The 19467-nt window shown below is 51.1% G+C and overlaps 2 protein-coding genes across 2 annotated transcripts; one reads left to right on the top strand and one right to left on the bottom strand.

The window, feature by feature from the left end:
- Positions 1-74: 74 nt before the first annotated feature.
- On the top strand, positions 75-3798 carry LOC123450331. Its single transcript, XM_045127642.1, has 2 exons — positions 75-263; positions 397-3798. Exon 2 carries the CDS (start codon positions 408-410, stop codon positions 3654-3656), a length of 3249 nt encoding a protein of 1082 aa, XP_044983577.1. The 5' UTR covers positions 75-263; positions 397-407; the 3' UTR covers positions 3657-3798.
- A 13813-nt stretch (positions 3799-17611) lies between these two features.
- LOC123402229 lies at positions 17612-19077 on the bottom strand. The gene has a single exon (XM_045096124.1). The coding sequence runs from the start codon at positions 18887-18889 to the stop codon at positions 17612-17614; it is 1278 nt and encodes a 425-aa protein (XP_044952059.1). The 5' UTR covers positions 18890-19077.
- Positions 19078-19467: the final 390 nt, after the last annotated feature.

Genomic DNA, 19467 nt, shown 5'->3' with positions numbered 1-19467 from the left:
ACATTCGCAGAAAAAGAAAGGCAGAGCAAGTAAGGAATTCACCAAATTGGACGCTTCCCTGTCTTTTTCGGGGTTTTTTTGTTTGTTTGTCAATGACAGCTAGGCTTCACATGGTATGCGCTATTGGTGGATCAACTTAGAAATGCCCATGTGCCAGTCTTACAATACTCCCATCTCCAGAGATGAGACTAAAGAGCAACTCTTGTGTTGAGTCTTGACTGGAAGCTAGGTGGAAGCATCAATCTCTTAGCTGCTGCTTGCCGGTATGTACGTGCTCGATAGTCGTTTTTGGTCCTTATTAAGTTATTAACCTCTGTCAGCTGCAAAGCATTCTAAATGCATGCTTGCATATGTGATACCAGTTTTACAAACTAATCTTGATTGATGCACCTGCAGGAGGTAGCAAAATGGCTCTAGCATGGTTGGAAGATTGTGTGGATTGGTTGAGTGTCTATGTGTACCGGATAGTGCTGCTTCTCAGCTTACTCATGTATCTTATCCTTGACGTCTTCTCTGAGAGCCGCCGGCGTGAAGGCAAAGGTTGGAAGAGAGGGTTATTCTGGTTGGCATACCAGCTGACTGACTGGGTCCCGGCATATGTCATCAGCAACCTGTACCTTGAAACCTCGCCGCGCGAGAAGATGATCATCGCCTTCTGGGTGCCGTTCCTGTTGCTGCACAACGCTCGCCCGGACAACATCAGCGCCTACACCATCGAGGACAATGAGCTCTGGCTGCGCCTGTTCGTGTTTGTTCCCTTGCAGTCCCTGGGATCCGTACTTATTGTGTACAGGTATATACTCGCTGACTGCACTACTGGGTTGTTGCGTCAGGCGTCTTTCATCATGTTATTGCTGGGCCTTTTCAAGTATGTGGAGAGTGCGGCGGCGCTATGGCTATGCAATTTGAGCCGCATACGGAGGTCATTCAGGAAGCTGCAGCCAATTGCCAGTAGCTTCAGACGTGATTATGGTGGAAGCAGGAATCTGAAAGATGAGGAAGCCTTGTTGGTTGCTCATGGCCTTTTCGATATCTGCAAGGGTGCCTTTTCTGATTACTCGGTGGAGTACATGGATCGTGATGCCGTCAGAAGCTTGTTCTCTGGTAAATGGGAGAGTATGTGCAAGGTGGTGGAGATGGAACTCTCTCTTATGTATGACATCCTCTACACCAAGGCCGCCATGGTCTACACGTGGCATGGCTATGTCATCCGTCTAGCCTCGCCGCCCTTAACCGCCACAGCGCTCTTTCTTTTTAGCCTCCAATGCAAAGACGGCATGAGAACAGAAGATAAAGTTATCAGTTATGTATTACTGGGGACGACCTTCCTCCTCGATTTGAGATGGCTGCTCAGAGCACTAGCTTCAACCTGGACATACTCATTCTTCAAGGGGCCACACAGTTGGTTGAATCATCAAGTTTTGTGCCGAAAGAGATGGCACAAGCTCCGTCGCTGTGTCTTGTCCCTGTCTCTCTCCCGCCTCTCCTTGTGGCTGTGGACACGTGATTGTGCCAAGAAGCACAAAAGCTATAGGAGGTGGGAGGGTACCTTCGGGCGGCGCAACTTGTTGGAGCAGTGTAGTGGTGGGGAAAGGAACAATCTATATAGCATATCTAGGATGGAGCTTGAATCGAAAGACCACTCGAGGGGCCTTGAGATTCCAGACTATGTCAAGAAGCTGGTGTTCAATGTTATATGTGCAGAGTTATTCCCTGCTCCATTGACACCAATGGGCAACCAGCAGAGGAGTAGCAGTTCCGGAGATGAGAATCCAGGGCCTCCAAGGTCCCCAAGTTCCTCAAGCCTCTTAAAAAATGGGCAGAAAGGGTCTCGAGGGCGGGGGAACCCCGATGATCATGACAGCAGTTCCAAACATGGGCAGAAAGGGTCTCGAGGGCAGGGGAACTCCAATGATCATGACAGCAGTTCCAAACATGGGCAGAAAGGGTCTCGAGGGCAGGGGAACTCCAATGATCATGACATCACTTCGAGAGATGAGCATCAAAAGTCTCCACAGCCACAGAGCCCCAAGTGCCCATGTGAGTGGCCCTGGAAGCCCCCCATATGTACCGTACATCTACCTCATGCCAATCAGCACAACTGCATCGACACTGATAAGCCTCCAAGGACTCCGGTATCCAGGGAGCCGGTCTGCAGTTGTATGGACAATTTGCCTCCTCCGTGGCCATTCTACCTCAGGGAGTCGATCTGCAATGATATGGACAGTGAGCCTCCTCTGTGGCCGTTCTACCGCAAGGAGTGGATCTCCAATGGCATGGACAATGAACCTCCTTCGTGGACGCCTTACACCTGGGAACAGATGTGCAATGGTATGGATAATGAGCCTCCTCCGCTGTCACCCCACACCAGGCAGCGGATCTGCAATGGTAGGCTCAATGAGCCTCCTCCATGGCCGCCCTACCCGAGGCAAGTCTGTGACCATATGAGTAATGCGCCATTTGATCAAGAGAGAGACAATGCGCCTGCATGGCCGCACCACTGCCTTGATGAGGAAGTAGCAAAGGCCTTGCCCGGACCCTACAAACAACATACTGATGGCCACTGGATGTATGATCAAGCCCCGCCTGAACCCTATGAGCCTTGTCTCTGGAGGAATGCCCGTGCAGGTCCCATGTATGGTCAGTTCACCCTCGACAACCCCAACATGGAAGCTGCTGCCCTCAACCCCACGGATGAGTCAGGCAAAGATACCAGGTTCCCTCCTGAGCTTCAAGAGACCATCCTCATCTGGCACATTGCCACAGACGTTTTCCTCTCGTGGAACCACACTGTGGTCCCAGCAGCGCTCCAAGATCATGGGAAGGCAATCAAGGCGATGTCAGATTACATGGTGTTCCTCCTCGCCAAACGCCCCAGCATGCTGCCAGGCCTCAAGCTCCGCAGCCTGTACGAAAAAGCCCGCGCTACCCTTAGGGAGGTAGGGAAAATTAAAGAGAAGGGTAAACCCACTAATCACACAACAACGAAAGAGAAGGCAGCGAAGGAGCTTGCCACGTGGATGCTGGAAAATGTGGATCATCTCAAGGACCCAAGTTCTGCTATCTGGGAAGGAAAAATGAAGGATCATCTCAAGGACCCAAATTGTGAAGGAAAAATGAAGGATCATCTCAAGGACCCAAGTTCTGCTATCTGGGAAGATCATCTCAAGGACCCAAATTCTGTTATATGTGAGGGAAAAAAGAAGGATCTCAAGGATCCAAGTTCTGCTATCTGGGAGGGGGGAAAGAAGGATAATCTCAAGGACGCAAATTCTGCTATCTGGGAAGGAAAAAAGAAGGATCATCTCAAGGGCCTTGCTACCCTCTGGGAAGGAACTCAAATCGCCCAGGTCCTGCTGAGCCAAATACAGGACGGAAAACATGATCAGAGAGAAACTATGGCGGAAGAATGCGTGTGGAAACTTGCATATTGGATTCCAGGTTTGCTTGAACCTCATCAGGATTTGGAAGGCATGTTAAAGTTCATCCTGGAAGCATGGGTGCATCTGCTCATGTACGCGTCCATCCGGGGCAGCAGGGAGGCACATGCCAAGCAGCTCAGCCGTGGTGGCGGGCTCACAACCCTCGTGTGGATCATCTCAGAGCACGCGGAGGACAGGTTTGTCAGATCGAAGTGCCCATCGTTTTTCCTTTGAAAATGTTGTTCATCTGTCTAGCAAGTTGTATGTATTCCCGGTTTGGTGGTCTCTGTTTGTATCCGTGTATCTCTCGATTTGGTCGTATTTGTGTCCATGTATTTCTTTGTTTCGCTGGTGAATAAAAGACGTCTATTGGTCATTGTTTGTCCTGTTTGCTGCGATCATCTGGAACCTGCCTGCTTCTGCTCATGTAAGCGTCGGGATTCTCAAAGCCAAGCGGCTCACATCTCGAGTATCTTCCTCTGCAATAAACTCTGTTGTGATGATTCTCAATTTCTCATATCAATAGCCAATGTGTAGTCTGCTTCGGTATCTAGTTGTAATCTTTTTTGTCTGGTTTGGTGGTTGTGCAAGTTGAGCTGTATAACTCACGCCCTGCTATATTCATCACTCAGTGGAGTATATATACATGTTACAGAGAGAGAGGAGCAGGGAGATCGTGGGGAGTTACAACGGCATGAGCCAGTTGTAATCTTTTTTGTCTGGTTTGGTGGTTGTGCAAGTTGAGCTGTATAACTCACGCCCTGCTATATTCATCACTCAGTGGAGTATATATACATGTTACAGAGAGAGAGGAGCAGGGAGATCGTGGGGAGTTACAACGGCATGAGCCAGTAGTGCCTAATCTCTAGGAGAGGATAAACACGATGTGTAGTGGCCGTTTGGGTGCCTGAAGACTCGGGCTGATGGTTCAGCCGCGGCTTGACGTGGGCGCATTCCAACACCCCACTGGTGGAAAAACAGGCTTCCGTCCAGCCCCATAAGTCGCGAAGCTGTAGGAACCGCGACTAATGGGACCTTTAGTCGCGGTTCAGGAGGTGAACCGCGACCAAAGGCCTGGGCCCAGGGCGCTCGGTGGCCAGCTGGTGCACGTGAGGGGCTTTAGTCGCGGTTGGCCAGGACAACCGCGACTAAAGGCCTTCGGGCACCTTTAGTCACGGTTTGCCAGGCCAACCGCAACTAAAGCCCCTCCCCTATATATACCCATCCAGCAGCCAACACTTAGCCATTTGGAGCCATTCTCTTCACACTTAGGGTTTAGGTTTGCTTTTGGTTCCTCTTATGCACATAAGGTGTTTGATGAAATGCCCCAAGAGCATGAAACAAACATGACATGAAGTGTTGGAGCCACACTCCTCGATCGCGGTTAGCAACTTGATGAACCTTTGATGTGTCATTGATAATATATGCATGTGTGTAGTTCATTGTTTAATTTATATTGTTTGTAGCTAGTTAGTTTAACAAATGCATGATGGTTAATTATATATTTTATATTATAATAATGCAGATGAATCGGCAATGGATGTACGTTAACCGACTCTCCGGCGAGTTCACTACGGGTTTGAAAGATTTCCTCGTAGTGGCTAATGCGAACAAGCGGGGGGGTTTTGTTATCTGTCCATGTGTTAACTGTAAGAATCAGAAGGGTTACTCTTCCTCAAGAGATGTTCACATGCATCTGCTTCGGCACGGTTTCATGCCAAGCTATAATTGTTGGACCAAGCATGGAGAAAGAGGGGTTATAATGGAAGAAGATGAAGAAGGGGATGATTTCATCGATGAAAGCTATCTTGCTCATTTCGGTGATACTTTCATGGAGGATGCTGAAGGTGAAGGGGAAGGTGAAGAAGAGGCACGTGATGATCCCGTTGATGATCTTGGTCGGACCATTGCTGATGCACGGAGACGCTGCGAAACTGAAAAGGAGAGGGAGAATTTGGATCGCATGTTAGAGGATCACAGAAAGGCGCTGTACCCCGGATGCGATGATGGTCTGAAAAAGCTGGGCTGCACACTGGATTTGCTGAAATGGAAGGCAGAGGCAGGTGTAGCTGACTCGGCATTTGAAAACTTGCTGAAAATGTTGAAGAATATGTTTCCAAAGGATAACGAGTTGCCCACCAGTACGTACGAAGCAAAGAAGGTTGTCTGCCCTCTAGGTTTAGAGGTTCTGAAGATACATGCATGCATCAACGACTGCATCCTCTACCGCGGTGAATACGAGAATTTGAATGAATGCCCGGTATGCACTGCATTGCGTTATAAGATCAGAGGCGATGACCCTGGTGACGATGTTGAGGGCCAGAAACCCAGGAAGAGGGTTCCCGCCAAGGTGATGTGGTATGCTCCTATAATACCACGGTTGAAACGTCTGTTCAGGAACAAAGAGCATGCCAAGTTGTTGCGATGGCACAAAGAGGACCGTAAGTCGGACGGGGAGTTGAGACACACCGCAGATGGAACGCAATGGAGAAAGATCGACAGATGGTTCAAAGATTTTGCAGCTGACGCAAGGAACATAAGATTTGCTCTAAGTACGGATGGCATGAATCCTTTTGGCGAGCAGAGCTCCAGCCATAGCACCTGGCCCGTGACTCTATGCATCTACAACCTTCCTCCTTGGTTGTGCATGAAGCGGAAGTTCATTATGATGCCAGTGCTCATCCAAGGTCCGAAGCAACCCGGCAACGACATCGATGTGTACCTAAGGCCATTAGTTGATGAACTTTTACAGCTGTGGGGTGGTGTCCGTGTGTGGGATGAGCACAAACAAGAGGAATTTGACCTACGAGCGTTGCTTTTCGTAACCATCAACGATTGGCCTGCTCTTAGTAACCTTTCGGGACTGTCAAATAAGGGATACAATGCATGCACGCACTGCTTACATGAGACTGAAAGTGTACATTTGCCAAATTGTAAGAAGAACGTGTACCTTGGGCATCGTCGATTTCTTTCGAAAATTCATCCAGTAAGAAAGAAAGGCAAGCATTACAACGGCAAGGCAGATCACCGGCCGAAGCCTGCGGAACGCACTGGTGCTGAGGTATTTGATATGGTCAAGGATTTGAAAGTCATCTTTGGAAAGGGTCCTGGCGGACAATCAGTTCCGAAGGGAGCTGACGGGCACGCAGCCATGTGGAAGAAGAAATCTATATTCTGGGAGCTAGAATATTGGAAAGTCCTAGATGTCCGCTCTGCAATCGACGTGATGCACGTTACGAAGAATATTTGCGTGAACCTCCTAAGCTTCTTGGGCGTGTATGGGAAGACAAATGATACAAAGGAAGCACGGCAGGACCAGCAACGTTTGAAAGACCCTGATGACCGGCATCCGGAATGGTTTCAAGGTCGTGCCAGCTACGCTCTGACCAAAGAAGAGAAGGTCATCTTTTTTGAATGCCTGAGCAGTATGAAGGTCCCGTCTGGATTCTCGTCCAATATAAAGGGAATAATAAACATGGCGGAGAAAAAGTTCCAAAACCTGAAGTCTCACGACTGCCACGTGATTATGACGCAATTGCTTCCGATTGCTTCGAGGGGGCTCCTGCCGGAAAATGTTCGAGTAGCCATTGTGAAGCTATGTGCATTCCTCAATGCAATCTCTCAGAAGGTAATCAATCCAGAAGTTCTACCACGGTTACAGAACGATGTGATCCAATGTCTTGTCAGTTTCGAGTTGGTGTTCCCGCCATCCTTCTTCAATATTATGACGCACCTCCTGGTTCACCTAGTCGAAGAGATTTTCGTTCTCGGTCCTGTATTTCTACACAATATGTTCCCCTTCGAGAGGTTCATGGGAGTATTAAAGAAATATGTTCGTAACCGTGCTAGGCCAGAAGGAAGCATCGCCAAGGGCTATGGAAATGAGGAGGTAATTGAGTTTTGTGTTGACTTTGTTCCTGACCTTAAGCCGATTGGTCTTCCTCGATCGCGGCACGAGGGGAGACTAAGTGGAAAAGGCACGATCGGAAGGAAATCAACGATATGTATGGACGGCCATTCTCTGACTGAAGCACACCACACTGTACTGACCAATTCCAGCTTGGTGGCTCCGTACTTTGAGAAACACAAGAATATTTTACGCTCTGACAACCCGGGGAAGCCTGAATCCTGGATTAGGAAGGCCCACATGGAGACTTTCGGCAGTTGGTTGAGAAAACATTTAATGAATGACAATGATGTTGTAGATCAGCTGTACATGTTGGCCAAGACACCATCTTCGACTATAACGACTTTCCAAGGGTACGAGATAAATGGGAATACATTTTACACGATCGCCCAAGATAAAAAGAGCACCAACCAAAACAGTGGTGTCCGCTTTGATGCAGCAACCGAGAATGGGCAAGAGGTCACATATTATGGTTACATAGAGGAGATATGGGAACTTGACTATGGACCCTCCTTTAAGGTCCCTTTGTTCCGGTGCAAATGGTTCAAGCTAACAGGAGGTGGGGTAAAGGTGGACCAGCAATACGGAATGACAATGGTGGATTTCAACTATCTTGGTTACCTTGACGAACCATTCGTCCTAGCGAAAGATGTCGCTCAGGTTTTCTATGTGAAGGACATGAGTAGCAAACCGAGGAAACGGAAAGATAAGAAAACGATCAGTACATCATGCGATGATCCAAAGCGCCACATTGTTCTTTCAGGGAAAAGAAACATCGTGGGAGTGGAGGACAAGACAGACATGTCAGAAGATTATAATATGTTTGCTGAAATTCCGCCCTTCAAAGTGAACACCGACCCAAGCATTAAGTTAAATGATGAGGATGCTCCATGGATACGGCACAATCGTAAGCAAGCAGGGACACAAGGGAAGAAATGATGTGTAATAATTTATTGTACCAAACTTTGTTGAATGGATCATGTGAATTATATTACCCGTGATGTGTTCGGTGTCCATTTTCGAATGATTCGAGATACCACTGATGATACATGAAATTTGGAGTGATTTAGTCATACTCCTGCCTAGGCGTATAATATGCATACTCGTAGTCTTCATAGCCGCCGTCGTCGTTGTACTGGTAGTCGTCGCCTTCTAAGTTGCCGCCGTCGTCGTCGCTGCTGTCGTCGCTGTCGTCGGGCGGCGCTCGTGGCTCGAACTGAGGGTAGCGCAGGCGGGGGATATCGCCGGCCGTGATGTAGTCCATGACGCTCTGCAGAGTCCGGCCGTACCACCATAGCCGACGGCCGGCCTCGTGGAAGTTCCCAGGAGGCAGACCGTCCTCCTCATACCTGGCGAGCGCCCTCTCACGCCGATTGATGAAGAAGGCGTCCCAAGTATGCTGGTTATCGGGATGCCAGCGGGGATTCATCCGCTGCTCCGGCGTGAGGTCGAGGTAGTAGTGGTTCGTGATGGCCGCCCGGCGCGCAGTACCCTGAGGGACGGGAGGGACCGGCACGCCGCCGGCGCTTAGGCTCCAGCCGGTGGGGACGCGGTAGCCCGGTGGACAAGGGTAGTTCGAGGCGCAAAGCTCCTCCACCTGCTGGTAGGTTAGAGTGGGTGCGGTGGAAGCCATGAGAGAGTGATGAGAGATTGTAGAGATGTGATAATGCTGGCCAAGCCGGGCTACATATATGTAGTGAGAAATGGCGGGAAAAATGGGAGCGGGAAGACAGGAGGCGGGAAGACAGGAGGCGGGAAGAAAGTGGCGGGAAGAAAGAGGCGGGAAGACAGGGAAGAAATGGCGGGAAGAAGAGGAATCCAGAGCTGGTCATCTAACCTTTAGTCCCGGCTGGTTGGTGCAACCGGGACTAAAGGCCAGACCAACCGCGACTAAAGGTCGTTGCGCGCGGGGAACGCAAAAACGACCTCTCAGCGGGCGGATAGGAGAAGAAAGGGCGGCGCGCTCACGGCTCGGGCGAGAGGCCTCTCAGCGGGGCATCACAGCCACCGCACCAGGCTGGCGTGAGCAAGATGGGTCGAGGCCGAAGGCCGGCCCAGGCCGGGGGGGAGAGAGGCTGTGGCCAATGTTCCCTTTAAATGGATTCTCTTTTTTCTGTCCCGTTTTAGGCAGATTCAATGTATTGTCTCTATGCATATTTTTCCTACGAAAATATGCTTAGAAAACAGAAAATAAAATGTTTGAAGTTTCTATAAAAGCAATGATGATTTTTCTGAAAAGAAAAAGATAAAAGGTTCTGAAAATAAAAGAAGATTTGGGGGGGCCTTTAGTCGCGGTTGGTCTGGCAAACCGCGACTAAAGGTTACCCTTTAGTCGCGGGTCGCCTCCCCAACCGCGACTAAAGGGGGGGGCGCGGGAACGCAAAAAACCCGCCAAAAACCCTTTAGTCGCGGTTGGGGAGGCGACCCGCGACTAAAGGCCTTTAGTCGCGGGTCTCGTCCCCAACCGCGACTAAGGGGGGGGGGCTATAAATACAAGTGCGGGTCGCCTCCCCTGCCGCCGTCTTCTCCATCTCTCTCGTCTTCTCCGATTCTCTGCCGCGCGCACCGAAGGCCTGCCGCCGCCGTCGCCCTCGTCGACGCCGCCCGCCGTCGCCCTCGCCGTCGTCGCCGCCCGCCGTCGCCCTCGCCCGCGACTAAAGGGTTCACCCCTATCCTTTCATCTTTCCCGCGCCGCGCCCGCCTTCCTCGCTTCCTGTCGCCGCCTTCCTCGCTTCCTCCGCTCGAAGCATTGCGCCCGTCGCTGCGCTCATAGCCGCCCTCGTCCCCGCGCCCATCGATGCCGACAGGGCTCGCAGAAATCAAGAACGAAGAACATCTCATCCCGACGTCCCGTGGGTAGTTCGTCTTGGAAGAACGTCTTGGAAGAAAAAGAACAGAGACTATCTATTTAAAAGTTTCATCGAATATAAAAAGTTTCATCGAATATGAAAAAGAACAGAGACTATCAAATATGAAAAAGTTTCATCGAATATAAAAAAGATCATCGAGTTAAAAAATCATCAGTTTAAATAATTAATCAATCTAAATTGAAAAAAATTAGCGAATTTGGAAAAGTTCACCATTTTTGGTTGAGTTTAAGACTATCTATTTTGGTTGAGTTATTGCAGGACATGATTTTGGGAATGTATCAATTATCTTTTAGATTATTTCAAGTTACTTTATTTGTGTAGTTTAAATTATGTGTGGGATCAATTGTGAGTATCAAAAAATCAACAGAAAACCAAGAAGAGAGGGAGTCATGGGACGAAAAAACAAAGGGAGTAGGAGAGGCAACGGAACCAACTCCTCTTTTAATAATGAGATACTTACATAATATTTACTCCCTCCGTTTTTAAATAATTATAGTCAAAAAAAGATAGTCTAGTTTTTTTAACTACAATTATTTAGGAACAAAGAAAGTATTTTGTTTTATGATTAAAAACTGCCGCCCCGTCTCGCGCTCTACCGCGACACCCTCTCCCTCCCCTTCCTCGCCCCCTCCTTTTGCCACCGCCCTTTCGCCACCGCCACCGCCACCGCCCCCCTTCTTCACTTAATTAATTTGTTTTTACTACATGTTTTCAGGACTGACATAATGGCGGACGATAGAGCTGACCCGATTATGGACAACTATGATCCGGACGGTGAAGCACATATGTTCGGCATCATAAACGGCGATATTCTATATGTGCCGACCGGAGAAGAAGAAGATGATATCTCTTCTTATCTGAACCTTGACGGTGAAGATGAAGGGCGCCGTCAGCAAGATGATGCCGAACAAACGTCGATAAACGACGATCTTCAAATGGAAGTAGCAACCACCTCCGGCGCCGAGGTATATATATACATTGAGCCTCTGGTGATACAAACTAACTGATTTGAATAAATATGTGTGTACTAACGCGCGCGACTCTCTTTCTTATTTTAGCCCTCGGCCGGATCGTCGAAACAATCGAGTACGTCGTCAAAGCGTGGCGCAACCAAGACGATGAAACAAGGAGAAACATGCACCATCGAGGTTGTCGACAGTGCAACCGGCAGGCCGCTGGAGCCCCGCAAGAACGCCACCAAGTTTGTCAGCCAATGCGGAGCCGTTGTTAGAGACAACGTCTCGATCACCGTCCAGGAGTGGAATGAGCCAAAGAAGGCACGAATTGCTGCAGGTTTCACTTTTGTCGATAAGAGAACAAAAAAAGATTGCTTCAAGAAGCTTATGGAACATTTCGTTCTACCTCCGGAATACAACAAATTCGATGAGGAGGGTAACAAGATTGAGGAAAACAAGGAGAGGAGGAGGCTAGTCAAACAGTTCGCTCTTCATAAGATGGCCGACGCATTCCGGAAATTCAAGCAAAATCTAGCCCATGACTTTGTCAAGCAGAACAAGACTCCGGATTTCAAAGGACAATATGAGAAACTGAAACATGATTGGCTAGAATTTGTGAAGCAAAAGAAATCAGAGCAGTTCATTCGAATATCGAAAAAAAATAAGGAAAATGCGGCTAAGAAGGAGTACAATCATATTATGGGGCCAGGAGGGTATCGCATTTTGTTGCCTAGGTTGGAGAAGATGGAGAACGAGCTGAGGGCGCGAGGAATCCGTCCAGGTACGGAGGGATGGGACCCAAGGGCCAAAAGCTGGTGGTACGGGCATGGGGGAACGCTGAACCCGGAGACAGGGGAGTGTGTTTACCGGGGCAAATTAATTAAACCCACCCAAGCCCTTATTGACGCAATGAGGGATGCTCAAGAGGGGAAGATCAAGTTCAACAGAGAGAACGACGCGCTGACAAAAGCCCTCGGGAATCCTGAACACGGAGGACGTGTACGAGGCATGGGGCACATTCCGTGGAAAATAGGGTTCCCCCAGAACGATGACCCGTACGGTTACAGAAGCCGTAAGAGAAAGATGGATCGGGAAGCAGATGTTGTGGCAGATCGGGAAGCCAAGGACAACAAGTCCACCCCCCTACGGTGGTGGTGGTGGCGGTGGCGGTGGTGGTGGTGGTGGTGGTGGTGGCGGTTCACCTACACCTCCGTCACGTCAGCCGACGCCCCCCAGTCCACAACGTCCGGCGGGTGATCAGACGCCGCCCCCCAGTCCTCGTCCGGCGGGTGATCAGACGCCGCCCCCCAATCCACCTCCGGCAAAGAAGCAGAAGCAGAAGCAGTCCTGGATTATTAACCCGGACCCTTATGTACCTAAGACCACAAAGGTACCGGAGCCATCACTGAAGCCTCTCCCCACAAGGCCTTGGGAACGTAGTGCCGAGGAAGTCGACGCGGCCGCGGCTGCTGATTTGGAGAAATGGAAGGCGGACTGCAAGAAGAAAAGAGAGCCCGAGCCCAAGCCAGTATTTTCTGATGAGCAAAAGAAGTGGGCTAAGTCATTTTTGAGCACACCGTCCCAAGCCGCGAAGAATCTGCCTGACGACTATGCACGTGAACTTCGCAGGCAGGCACTCATGTTCAAGGAGAACAAAGAGCGGGAGAAGGCCGAAAGTAAAAAAAGCGGGAAACAAGTTGCCCAGCTTGGGGAACAAAGTAAACAATCGATTGCCCCGCTTATAGTGGAAGCCGCCGGTCCGGATGCCCCCGAGATCATACAAGCTGCGGCAGCACAGGGATTGACTGCAACGAGTGCCAGAGAACAAGCGGCCAACTTAGGTATTACTCTTCGTGAACTGTTAGGCCTTGATGAGGCGCCAGTGAAGGAGGTAGTAATTACATATGTCAAGAATGGGCCTCTCGTCGAGCCTGCGCAGGAAAAGGATCTACCTCCACAAATGAAAGGTCTGCTGAAATGGTACAAGGGTTACATAAAAAATAAAAACGCCAAAGATTATATTTATGCGGAAGTTAGACATGAGCATCACTTCAAACATTACTATGTACAAATTGAACTGAGTGAATTGTTCCAGCTTTTCAATCTGCGCGATCTCGACAAATCTATCATCAGTTGCTACGTTCTGTAAGTGATTTATTTCTACCCCATCTCGTTCATATTGCCTGCACTATATATATGTCCTAACTATATTGTTGTGTCCGCTATTATACATGCAGAATGAAGATTAAGGAATGCAGAGTAAGGAACATCCATGATGTTGGGTTCATTGACCCACACATCGTTAATGGACATGTGTTGGAGCATCACCCCGCCGACATGGAGGCAGACCTGTGGCAGTTTCTTACAAAGCAGGAACTCAAAAGTGATATTCTATTTCCTTACCATTTTGGGTGAGTGTTTCTGTCTTGAGCACATTCTCTTTTGTTTACTCCATGCATGGTATGTGGCCGGCTAATCGATGAGTTATGCATGACGTACTGTGCATGTATCGTGTCCGCAGGTTCCACTGGATTCTGCTAGTAATTAAAGTTAACACCTCAGAATGTCTCGTCCACGACTCTCTGAATATGGATCCAAAGGTTTGGGGCGGCATGAGAAGAATGCTGCAGAAGTAATTATTTTCATTCATTTGCGCTCTATATCGATCGGCCTATTTCGTTCATTTCCTAATATCAAGTAACTAATAACTCTCTTGTTCATTTAATTTTCTTTGCCTCGTAGGGTTTGGAGACGGTTCGTAGATACAAAGGTCGGTGAATTCAAAAAAGAGCTAGAATTCAAAAGGTCAAAGCCTAAGAATGCTGGGGATATTCAGCCAGCGGGGACCAATCTATGTGGATACTATGTCTGTGAGATGATCCGGAGATACACCTCTGAGCGGGTTCCGAGTGATACCAATGCTCAGAGGAATAACCTCCGGATGATGCTTAGTCCAGAAGCTCGCTTCCGACCACTTCAAGAGGAACTAGCTGGATGGTTCAGCAGGGAAGTCCTCCATCCTAAAGGAGAACACCATTACGAGGACGTAGAACTTTATATGCATTAAATTATGTATGGAAACTTGTTCAAAATTGTATATGGTCATCCGATGATATTGAATATATATTGTATATTCCTCTTGAATTCTTTTTGGTTCTAATTTCAAATTTGTTTGAAATTGTACATTCATATGCATGTATGTAGTACCGTAGAATATATGAAATTCCTTCAAAATTAAAATAAAGCACAAAAGAAATAAAACAATACAAATTAAACAGAAAACAGGTTTAGGGGGGGGGGGCGCGCGCGCTAAAACCCTAAACCTGTGGCGTCCTTTAGTCGCGGTTGGCCAGAAGAACCGCGACTAAAGGTCCTCCGCCCCGACGGCCGCCTGGCGCCCACGTGGACGGGCCTTTAGTCGCGGTTCTTAAGAAACCGCGACTAAAGGTGGGGGGCTTTAGTCGCGCTTAGTTGGTCGCGGTTGCGCAACCGCGACTAATGGCAGTTGCGAACCGCGACCAAAGGCCTTTTTTCCACCAGTGCCCCCCCGCAGTCGAAACATGGGGCTCGGCGACGTTGAGACTGGAGCGGAAGTCAAGGAAGACGCCCGACGGCAGACCCTTGGTGAAGACGTCGGCGAACTGCGAGCTCGTGGGTACATGCAGGACGCGTATCTCACCGAGAGCCACACGCTCGAGGACGAAGTGAAGATCAATCTCGATGTGCTTCGTACGTTGATGTTGCACCGGGTTGCTCGATAGGTAGACAGCACTGATGTTATCGCAATAGACCACCGTGGAGCGTAAGGGCGGTGAATGGAGTTCACCGAGGAGCTGGCGGAGCCAAACACACTTAGCGACGACGTTGGCGACCGCCCGATACTCTGCTTCGGCGCTCGACCGCGAGACGGTGTTCTGACGCTTCGACGACCACGAGAGCAGGTTGGGGCCGAGGAAGACACAGTATCCCGAGGTGGACTTCCGTGTGTCAGGGCAACCGGCCCAGTCGGCGTCGGAGTAGGCGACAAGCTCGGTGCCGGTGCCGCGATGAATCTGCAACCCAAGGTGAGTGGTGCCGCGCAGGTAGCGAAGGATGCGCTTCACAAGCTGGAAGTGGCAATCGCGAGGCGCATGCATGAACATGCAACACTGCTGGACGGCGTAGGAGAGCTCGGGGCGCGTCAGTGTGATGTACTGTAGAGCACCAGCCAAGCTGCGGTAGAGCGACGGGTCGTGGAAGAGTGGCCCGGTGTCGGCGGAGAGCTTGGCCAATGTGTCGACTGGAGTGGAGATGGGCTTGCAGTTAAGCATGCCCGCACGGTCGAGTATCTCCAGGGCGTATTGTTCCTGGGAGAGGAACAACCCGCGCGCGGTGGTGGTGACGTTGATGCCGAGAAAGTGATGGAGCGTGCCGAGGTCACTCATCGAGAACTCGCGATGAAGAGCCTGGATGACGGAGTCGAGAACGGCGGTGGAGCTGGCGGTGAGGATGATATCGTCGACGTACAGAAGAAGATAGGCCAGCTGATCACCGCGGCGTAGGACGAAGAGAGAAGAGTCCGCCCGCGACGCGACGAAGCCAAGTGTTCGCAGGTAGGTGGTGAAGCGAGTGAACCACGCGCGAGGCGCCTGCTTGAGACCGTATAGAGAACGGTTCAGCCGGCACACATGCGAGGGCGAGGCAGCGTCGACGAAGCCGGACGGCTGCTGACTGTAGACGGTCTCGGCGAGGTGGCCGTGAAGAAACGCATTCTTCACGTCCAACTGGTGAATGGGCCACGCCATACCGGCGGCGATGCTCAAGACGGTCCTGATGGTGGCCGGCTTGACGACGGGGCTGAATGTTTCGGCGTAGTCAACGCCGTCCTGCTGGGTGAAGCCTCGAAGCACCCACCGTGCTTTGTACCGGGCGAGGGTACCATCCGGATGAAACTTGTGCCGAAAAATCCACTTGCCCGTGACAACATTTGTACCTGCAGGACGAGACACTAGACACCAAGTATCATTCTGCATCAGTGCATTATATTCCTCTAGCATTGCAGCGTGCCAGTTGGGATCTCGCAGGGCAACGCGGTAGGAGGAAGGGAGTGGACTGATGGCAGAAGCAGCGACATGAAGAGTTTTAGGCTGAGAAAAACCGGTTTTGCTCCGGGTCTGCATGCGATGCGCGTTTGTGGGTGGAACCACCGGTATGGCGCGCGGTGGTAAAGGCGGGGCATGCGGCGCGCTGGGACTTGATGCATGGGGACGATCAGGGGTATGGGAGGGTGCAGGAGAACCAGCAATAGCGGAGGGTCGGGGTACGTTACGTGCATGGTGATGGTCACATGCATGGGCGCGCAGTGATAGGGGCGGGGCACGTGGCGCACATGGACTGGATGCATGGGGGGAATGGGAAGGTGCATGGAAAACATCATTAGGGGAGCGGCTGGTGCTGCTACGTGCATGGGAACTACATGCATGTGAGGGAGTGGATGGTGCAGGAGAATTAGCAGAGGCACGAGGAGAGCTGGGTGGCGTGCGTGTGGTGGATGAACGAGCGGGCTCAGCGAGCGAGCCAGCCGGCGTGGCGGCGGGCGCAGACCCCGGAGGAGATAACACCCGTAGGTGGGCATGCTGCGGGAAAGACGCCTGTAGATCAGAGAGTACCGGAGTGCCGGGTTTGTCTGTGGCTGGAGAAGTGCTGGGTGGGCAGTAGGGAAATCTTGTTTCATCAAATGTGACGTGTCTAGAGATGATGACTTTGCGGGTGGACAAGTCCAGGCACCGGTATCCTTTGTGCTCTAGAGGATAGCCCAGAAAAACACACCGAGTCGAGCGCGGCGCGAGTTTGTGAGGACTCGTGGCAATGGTGTTAGGGAAACAGAGGCATCCAAACACACACATGTGATCGTACGTGGGATGACGTCCGAGGAGGAGGAAGAAAGGTGTGGCGAAGTTGATCGCCGAAGATGGGCGTCGGTTTAAGATGTAGGTGGCGGTGTGTAAGGCCTCGACCCAAAAGGGAGGTGGGAGGTTGGCGTGTATGAGAAGGACTCGTAGTATATCGTTGGTGGTGCGGATGAGGCGTTCAGCCTTTCCGTTTTGGGGGGAGGTGTGAGGGCAGGAGAGACGGAAGGATGTACCGTGGCGAGAGAAGAGATCACACAAGGAAGAAGTGAGGAATTCACCACCGTTGTCGCATTGCATGCACTGGATGGGAACCTGAAATTGCGTGAGCACGTAAGTGAAGAAGTGCGAGATGGTGTCGGACTTGTTGCGCAATGGGAATGTCCACGAGTAATGCGAATAATCATCGAGAATGACAAGGTAGTACTGAAATCCAGAGAAGCTAAGTACGGGGGAGGTCCATAAATCACAATGTACCAACTGAAAGGGAGCACTAGTCTTGGATACAGAATGTGAAAAGGGCAGCCGAGGCTGCTTGCCTAAGTTACATGCGGTGCAGACAGAGGAACTAGGCTCCGCGTCCAGTCGGAGCAGCACCAGAGGGCTGGGCGCCGCGGCCACGGCCACGGCCGCGGCCACGTCCACGCGCCCCCTTGTCGCCGGTGGGAGAGGAGGAGGCAGGGCCCCTGCCCCGCGTGTTGGTGCCGCGGTCAGAGGAGGAGCCGCCGCGGTCAGGGGCGGAGGCGCCACGGTCGGGGCCGCCCTGCCCGATGGTGAGCGCGGTAGCGGTGGCTTCGGGACGACCATCCAGGCGGGCCCGCTCGTTAGCCGAGATTTCCTCCATGAGCAGCCGAGATCGCGCCTGTACGAAGGAAGGAAACGGTGACCGCAGAGGTAGGAGTGTCGCCATCACATGAAACTTTCGGTTGAGGCCGCGGATGAGCTGCAGAGTGAGCGATTGGTCGGAGATGTGTTCGCCGACATCCTCGAGTGCGTCGGCGAGCGACTTGAGCCGCCGGCTGTACTCGGCGACGGTGAGGTCGCCTTGAACGAGGTTGCGGAACTCGACGCCGAGGATGACGGCGCGCCCTGGCTGGTTGTCCATGAAGAAGATATGGAGCTGCGTCCAGACGTCGTAGGCGGTGCTTGTTGGGGACGCGACGACGTCCATGAGCTCCTCGGCGACGACGCCGTGCATCCAGAGCACCATGGTCAGGTCGTCATTGCGCCAGACGGCACTCTGCTCGAGTGGCATGGCGGCGATGGCAAGGTGGTGCTGGACGCTGTACTTGCACGAGACCATGTAAAAGATGTGGCGCCATTTAGAATAGTTACCGGATTCAAGCGCCAGCTTGGAGTTGAAGTAGTGTGCGATGGACGGCGGTAGTCCATTGACGGAAGAAGGGCCGGCATCGGAGGAGCCGACATGCTGGACGAGGTCGCCGTTTGGGACCCCGAGGTCGACGTGTGGGACGGGGAAGCTCCCGGCGGTCCGGAGAATGCCCGCTACAGGTGGCGGGGTGAGGTGGACGGCGGGTGCAGTCGAGGAGGGCGCATTGGCACCCTCGGGGACAGGCGCCTTCCCCTGGACGACAGCAGGTGCGAGTCGAGCCGTGGGGAGCGCGGCAGACGCGGCGGCGGCAACGCGAGTGGCGACGGGCGTGGCAGCGACGGCGACGGGAACAGCAGCGAAGGGGCGGCCGTCAGAGGCTGGTGAGTCGAGATCGGCCGAGCGCGAACGACGAAGGAGGCGATTCATGACGGAAGCAGAAGGTGGAAGGAGGATCGAAGAGGCTCGCGTCTGATACCAAGTTGAGCTGTATAACTCACGCCCTGCTATATTCATCACTTAGTGGAGTATATATACATGTTACAAAGAGAGAGAGGAGCAGGGAGATCGTGGGGAGTTACAACGGCATGAGCCAGTAGTGCCTAATCTCTAGGAGAGGATAAACACGATGTGTAGTGGCCGTTTGGGTGCCTGAAGACTCGGGCTGATGGTTCAGCCGCGGCTTGACGTGGGCGCATTCCAACAGTGCACGTGTTTCTCTGGATTGGTAGTTGTACTCGTATACTACTCTCCTTCAGTTTATCTTTTTCCATTTTTGTTATAGCTTTCTGGTTTTGTTCGTGTGTAACAGAGATGTATTGTTGATGAGATATTTGATTCATTTTCTATCCTTTTTTCGAAAGAATTACTGTGTATTTTCAACCCTTCTTGATGAACTCTTTTTCCTTTTATCTGTAACGTGTGCTGCCTGCATGGTATGTTTTCCTGAACTTGTCAAGCTTTCTATTTGGGCATTGATGTGCCTCTTTTCTACACACACAAAAAATATCCTTCGTAGAGTCTTGAGTTTACCATCCGAATTGGATGAGTTCTGATTTTTTTAACCAATTTTTTTTTCTTGAAAGTTTACAAAA

This window comes from Hordeum vulgare, chromosome 1H, assembly GCF_904849725.1.
Source record: "Hordeum vulgare subsp. vulgare chromosome 1H, MorexV3_pseudomolecules_assembly, whole genome shotgun sequence".
Taxonomy (NCBI): domain Eukaryota; kingdom Viridiplantae; phylum Streptophyta; class Magnoliopsida; order Poales; family Poaceae; genus Hordeum; species Hordeum vulgare.
The sequence above is the reverse complement of the archived record's forward strand: the minus strand, read 5'-3'. Positions and strand labels throughout refer to the sequence as shown.

Bases quoted from the DNA above. Each gene is read 5' to 3' on its own strand.
- LOC123450331 (XM_045127642.1), top strand. From the start codon at position 408: ATGGCTCTAGCATGGTTGGAAGATTGTGTGGATTGGTTGAGTGTCTAT.
- LOC123402229 (XM_045096124.1), bottom strand. From the start codon at position 18,889: ATGAATATAGCAGGGCGTGAGTTATACAGCTCAACTTGGTATCAGACG.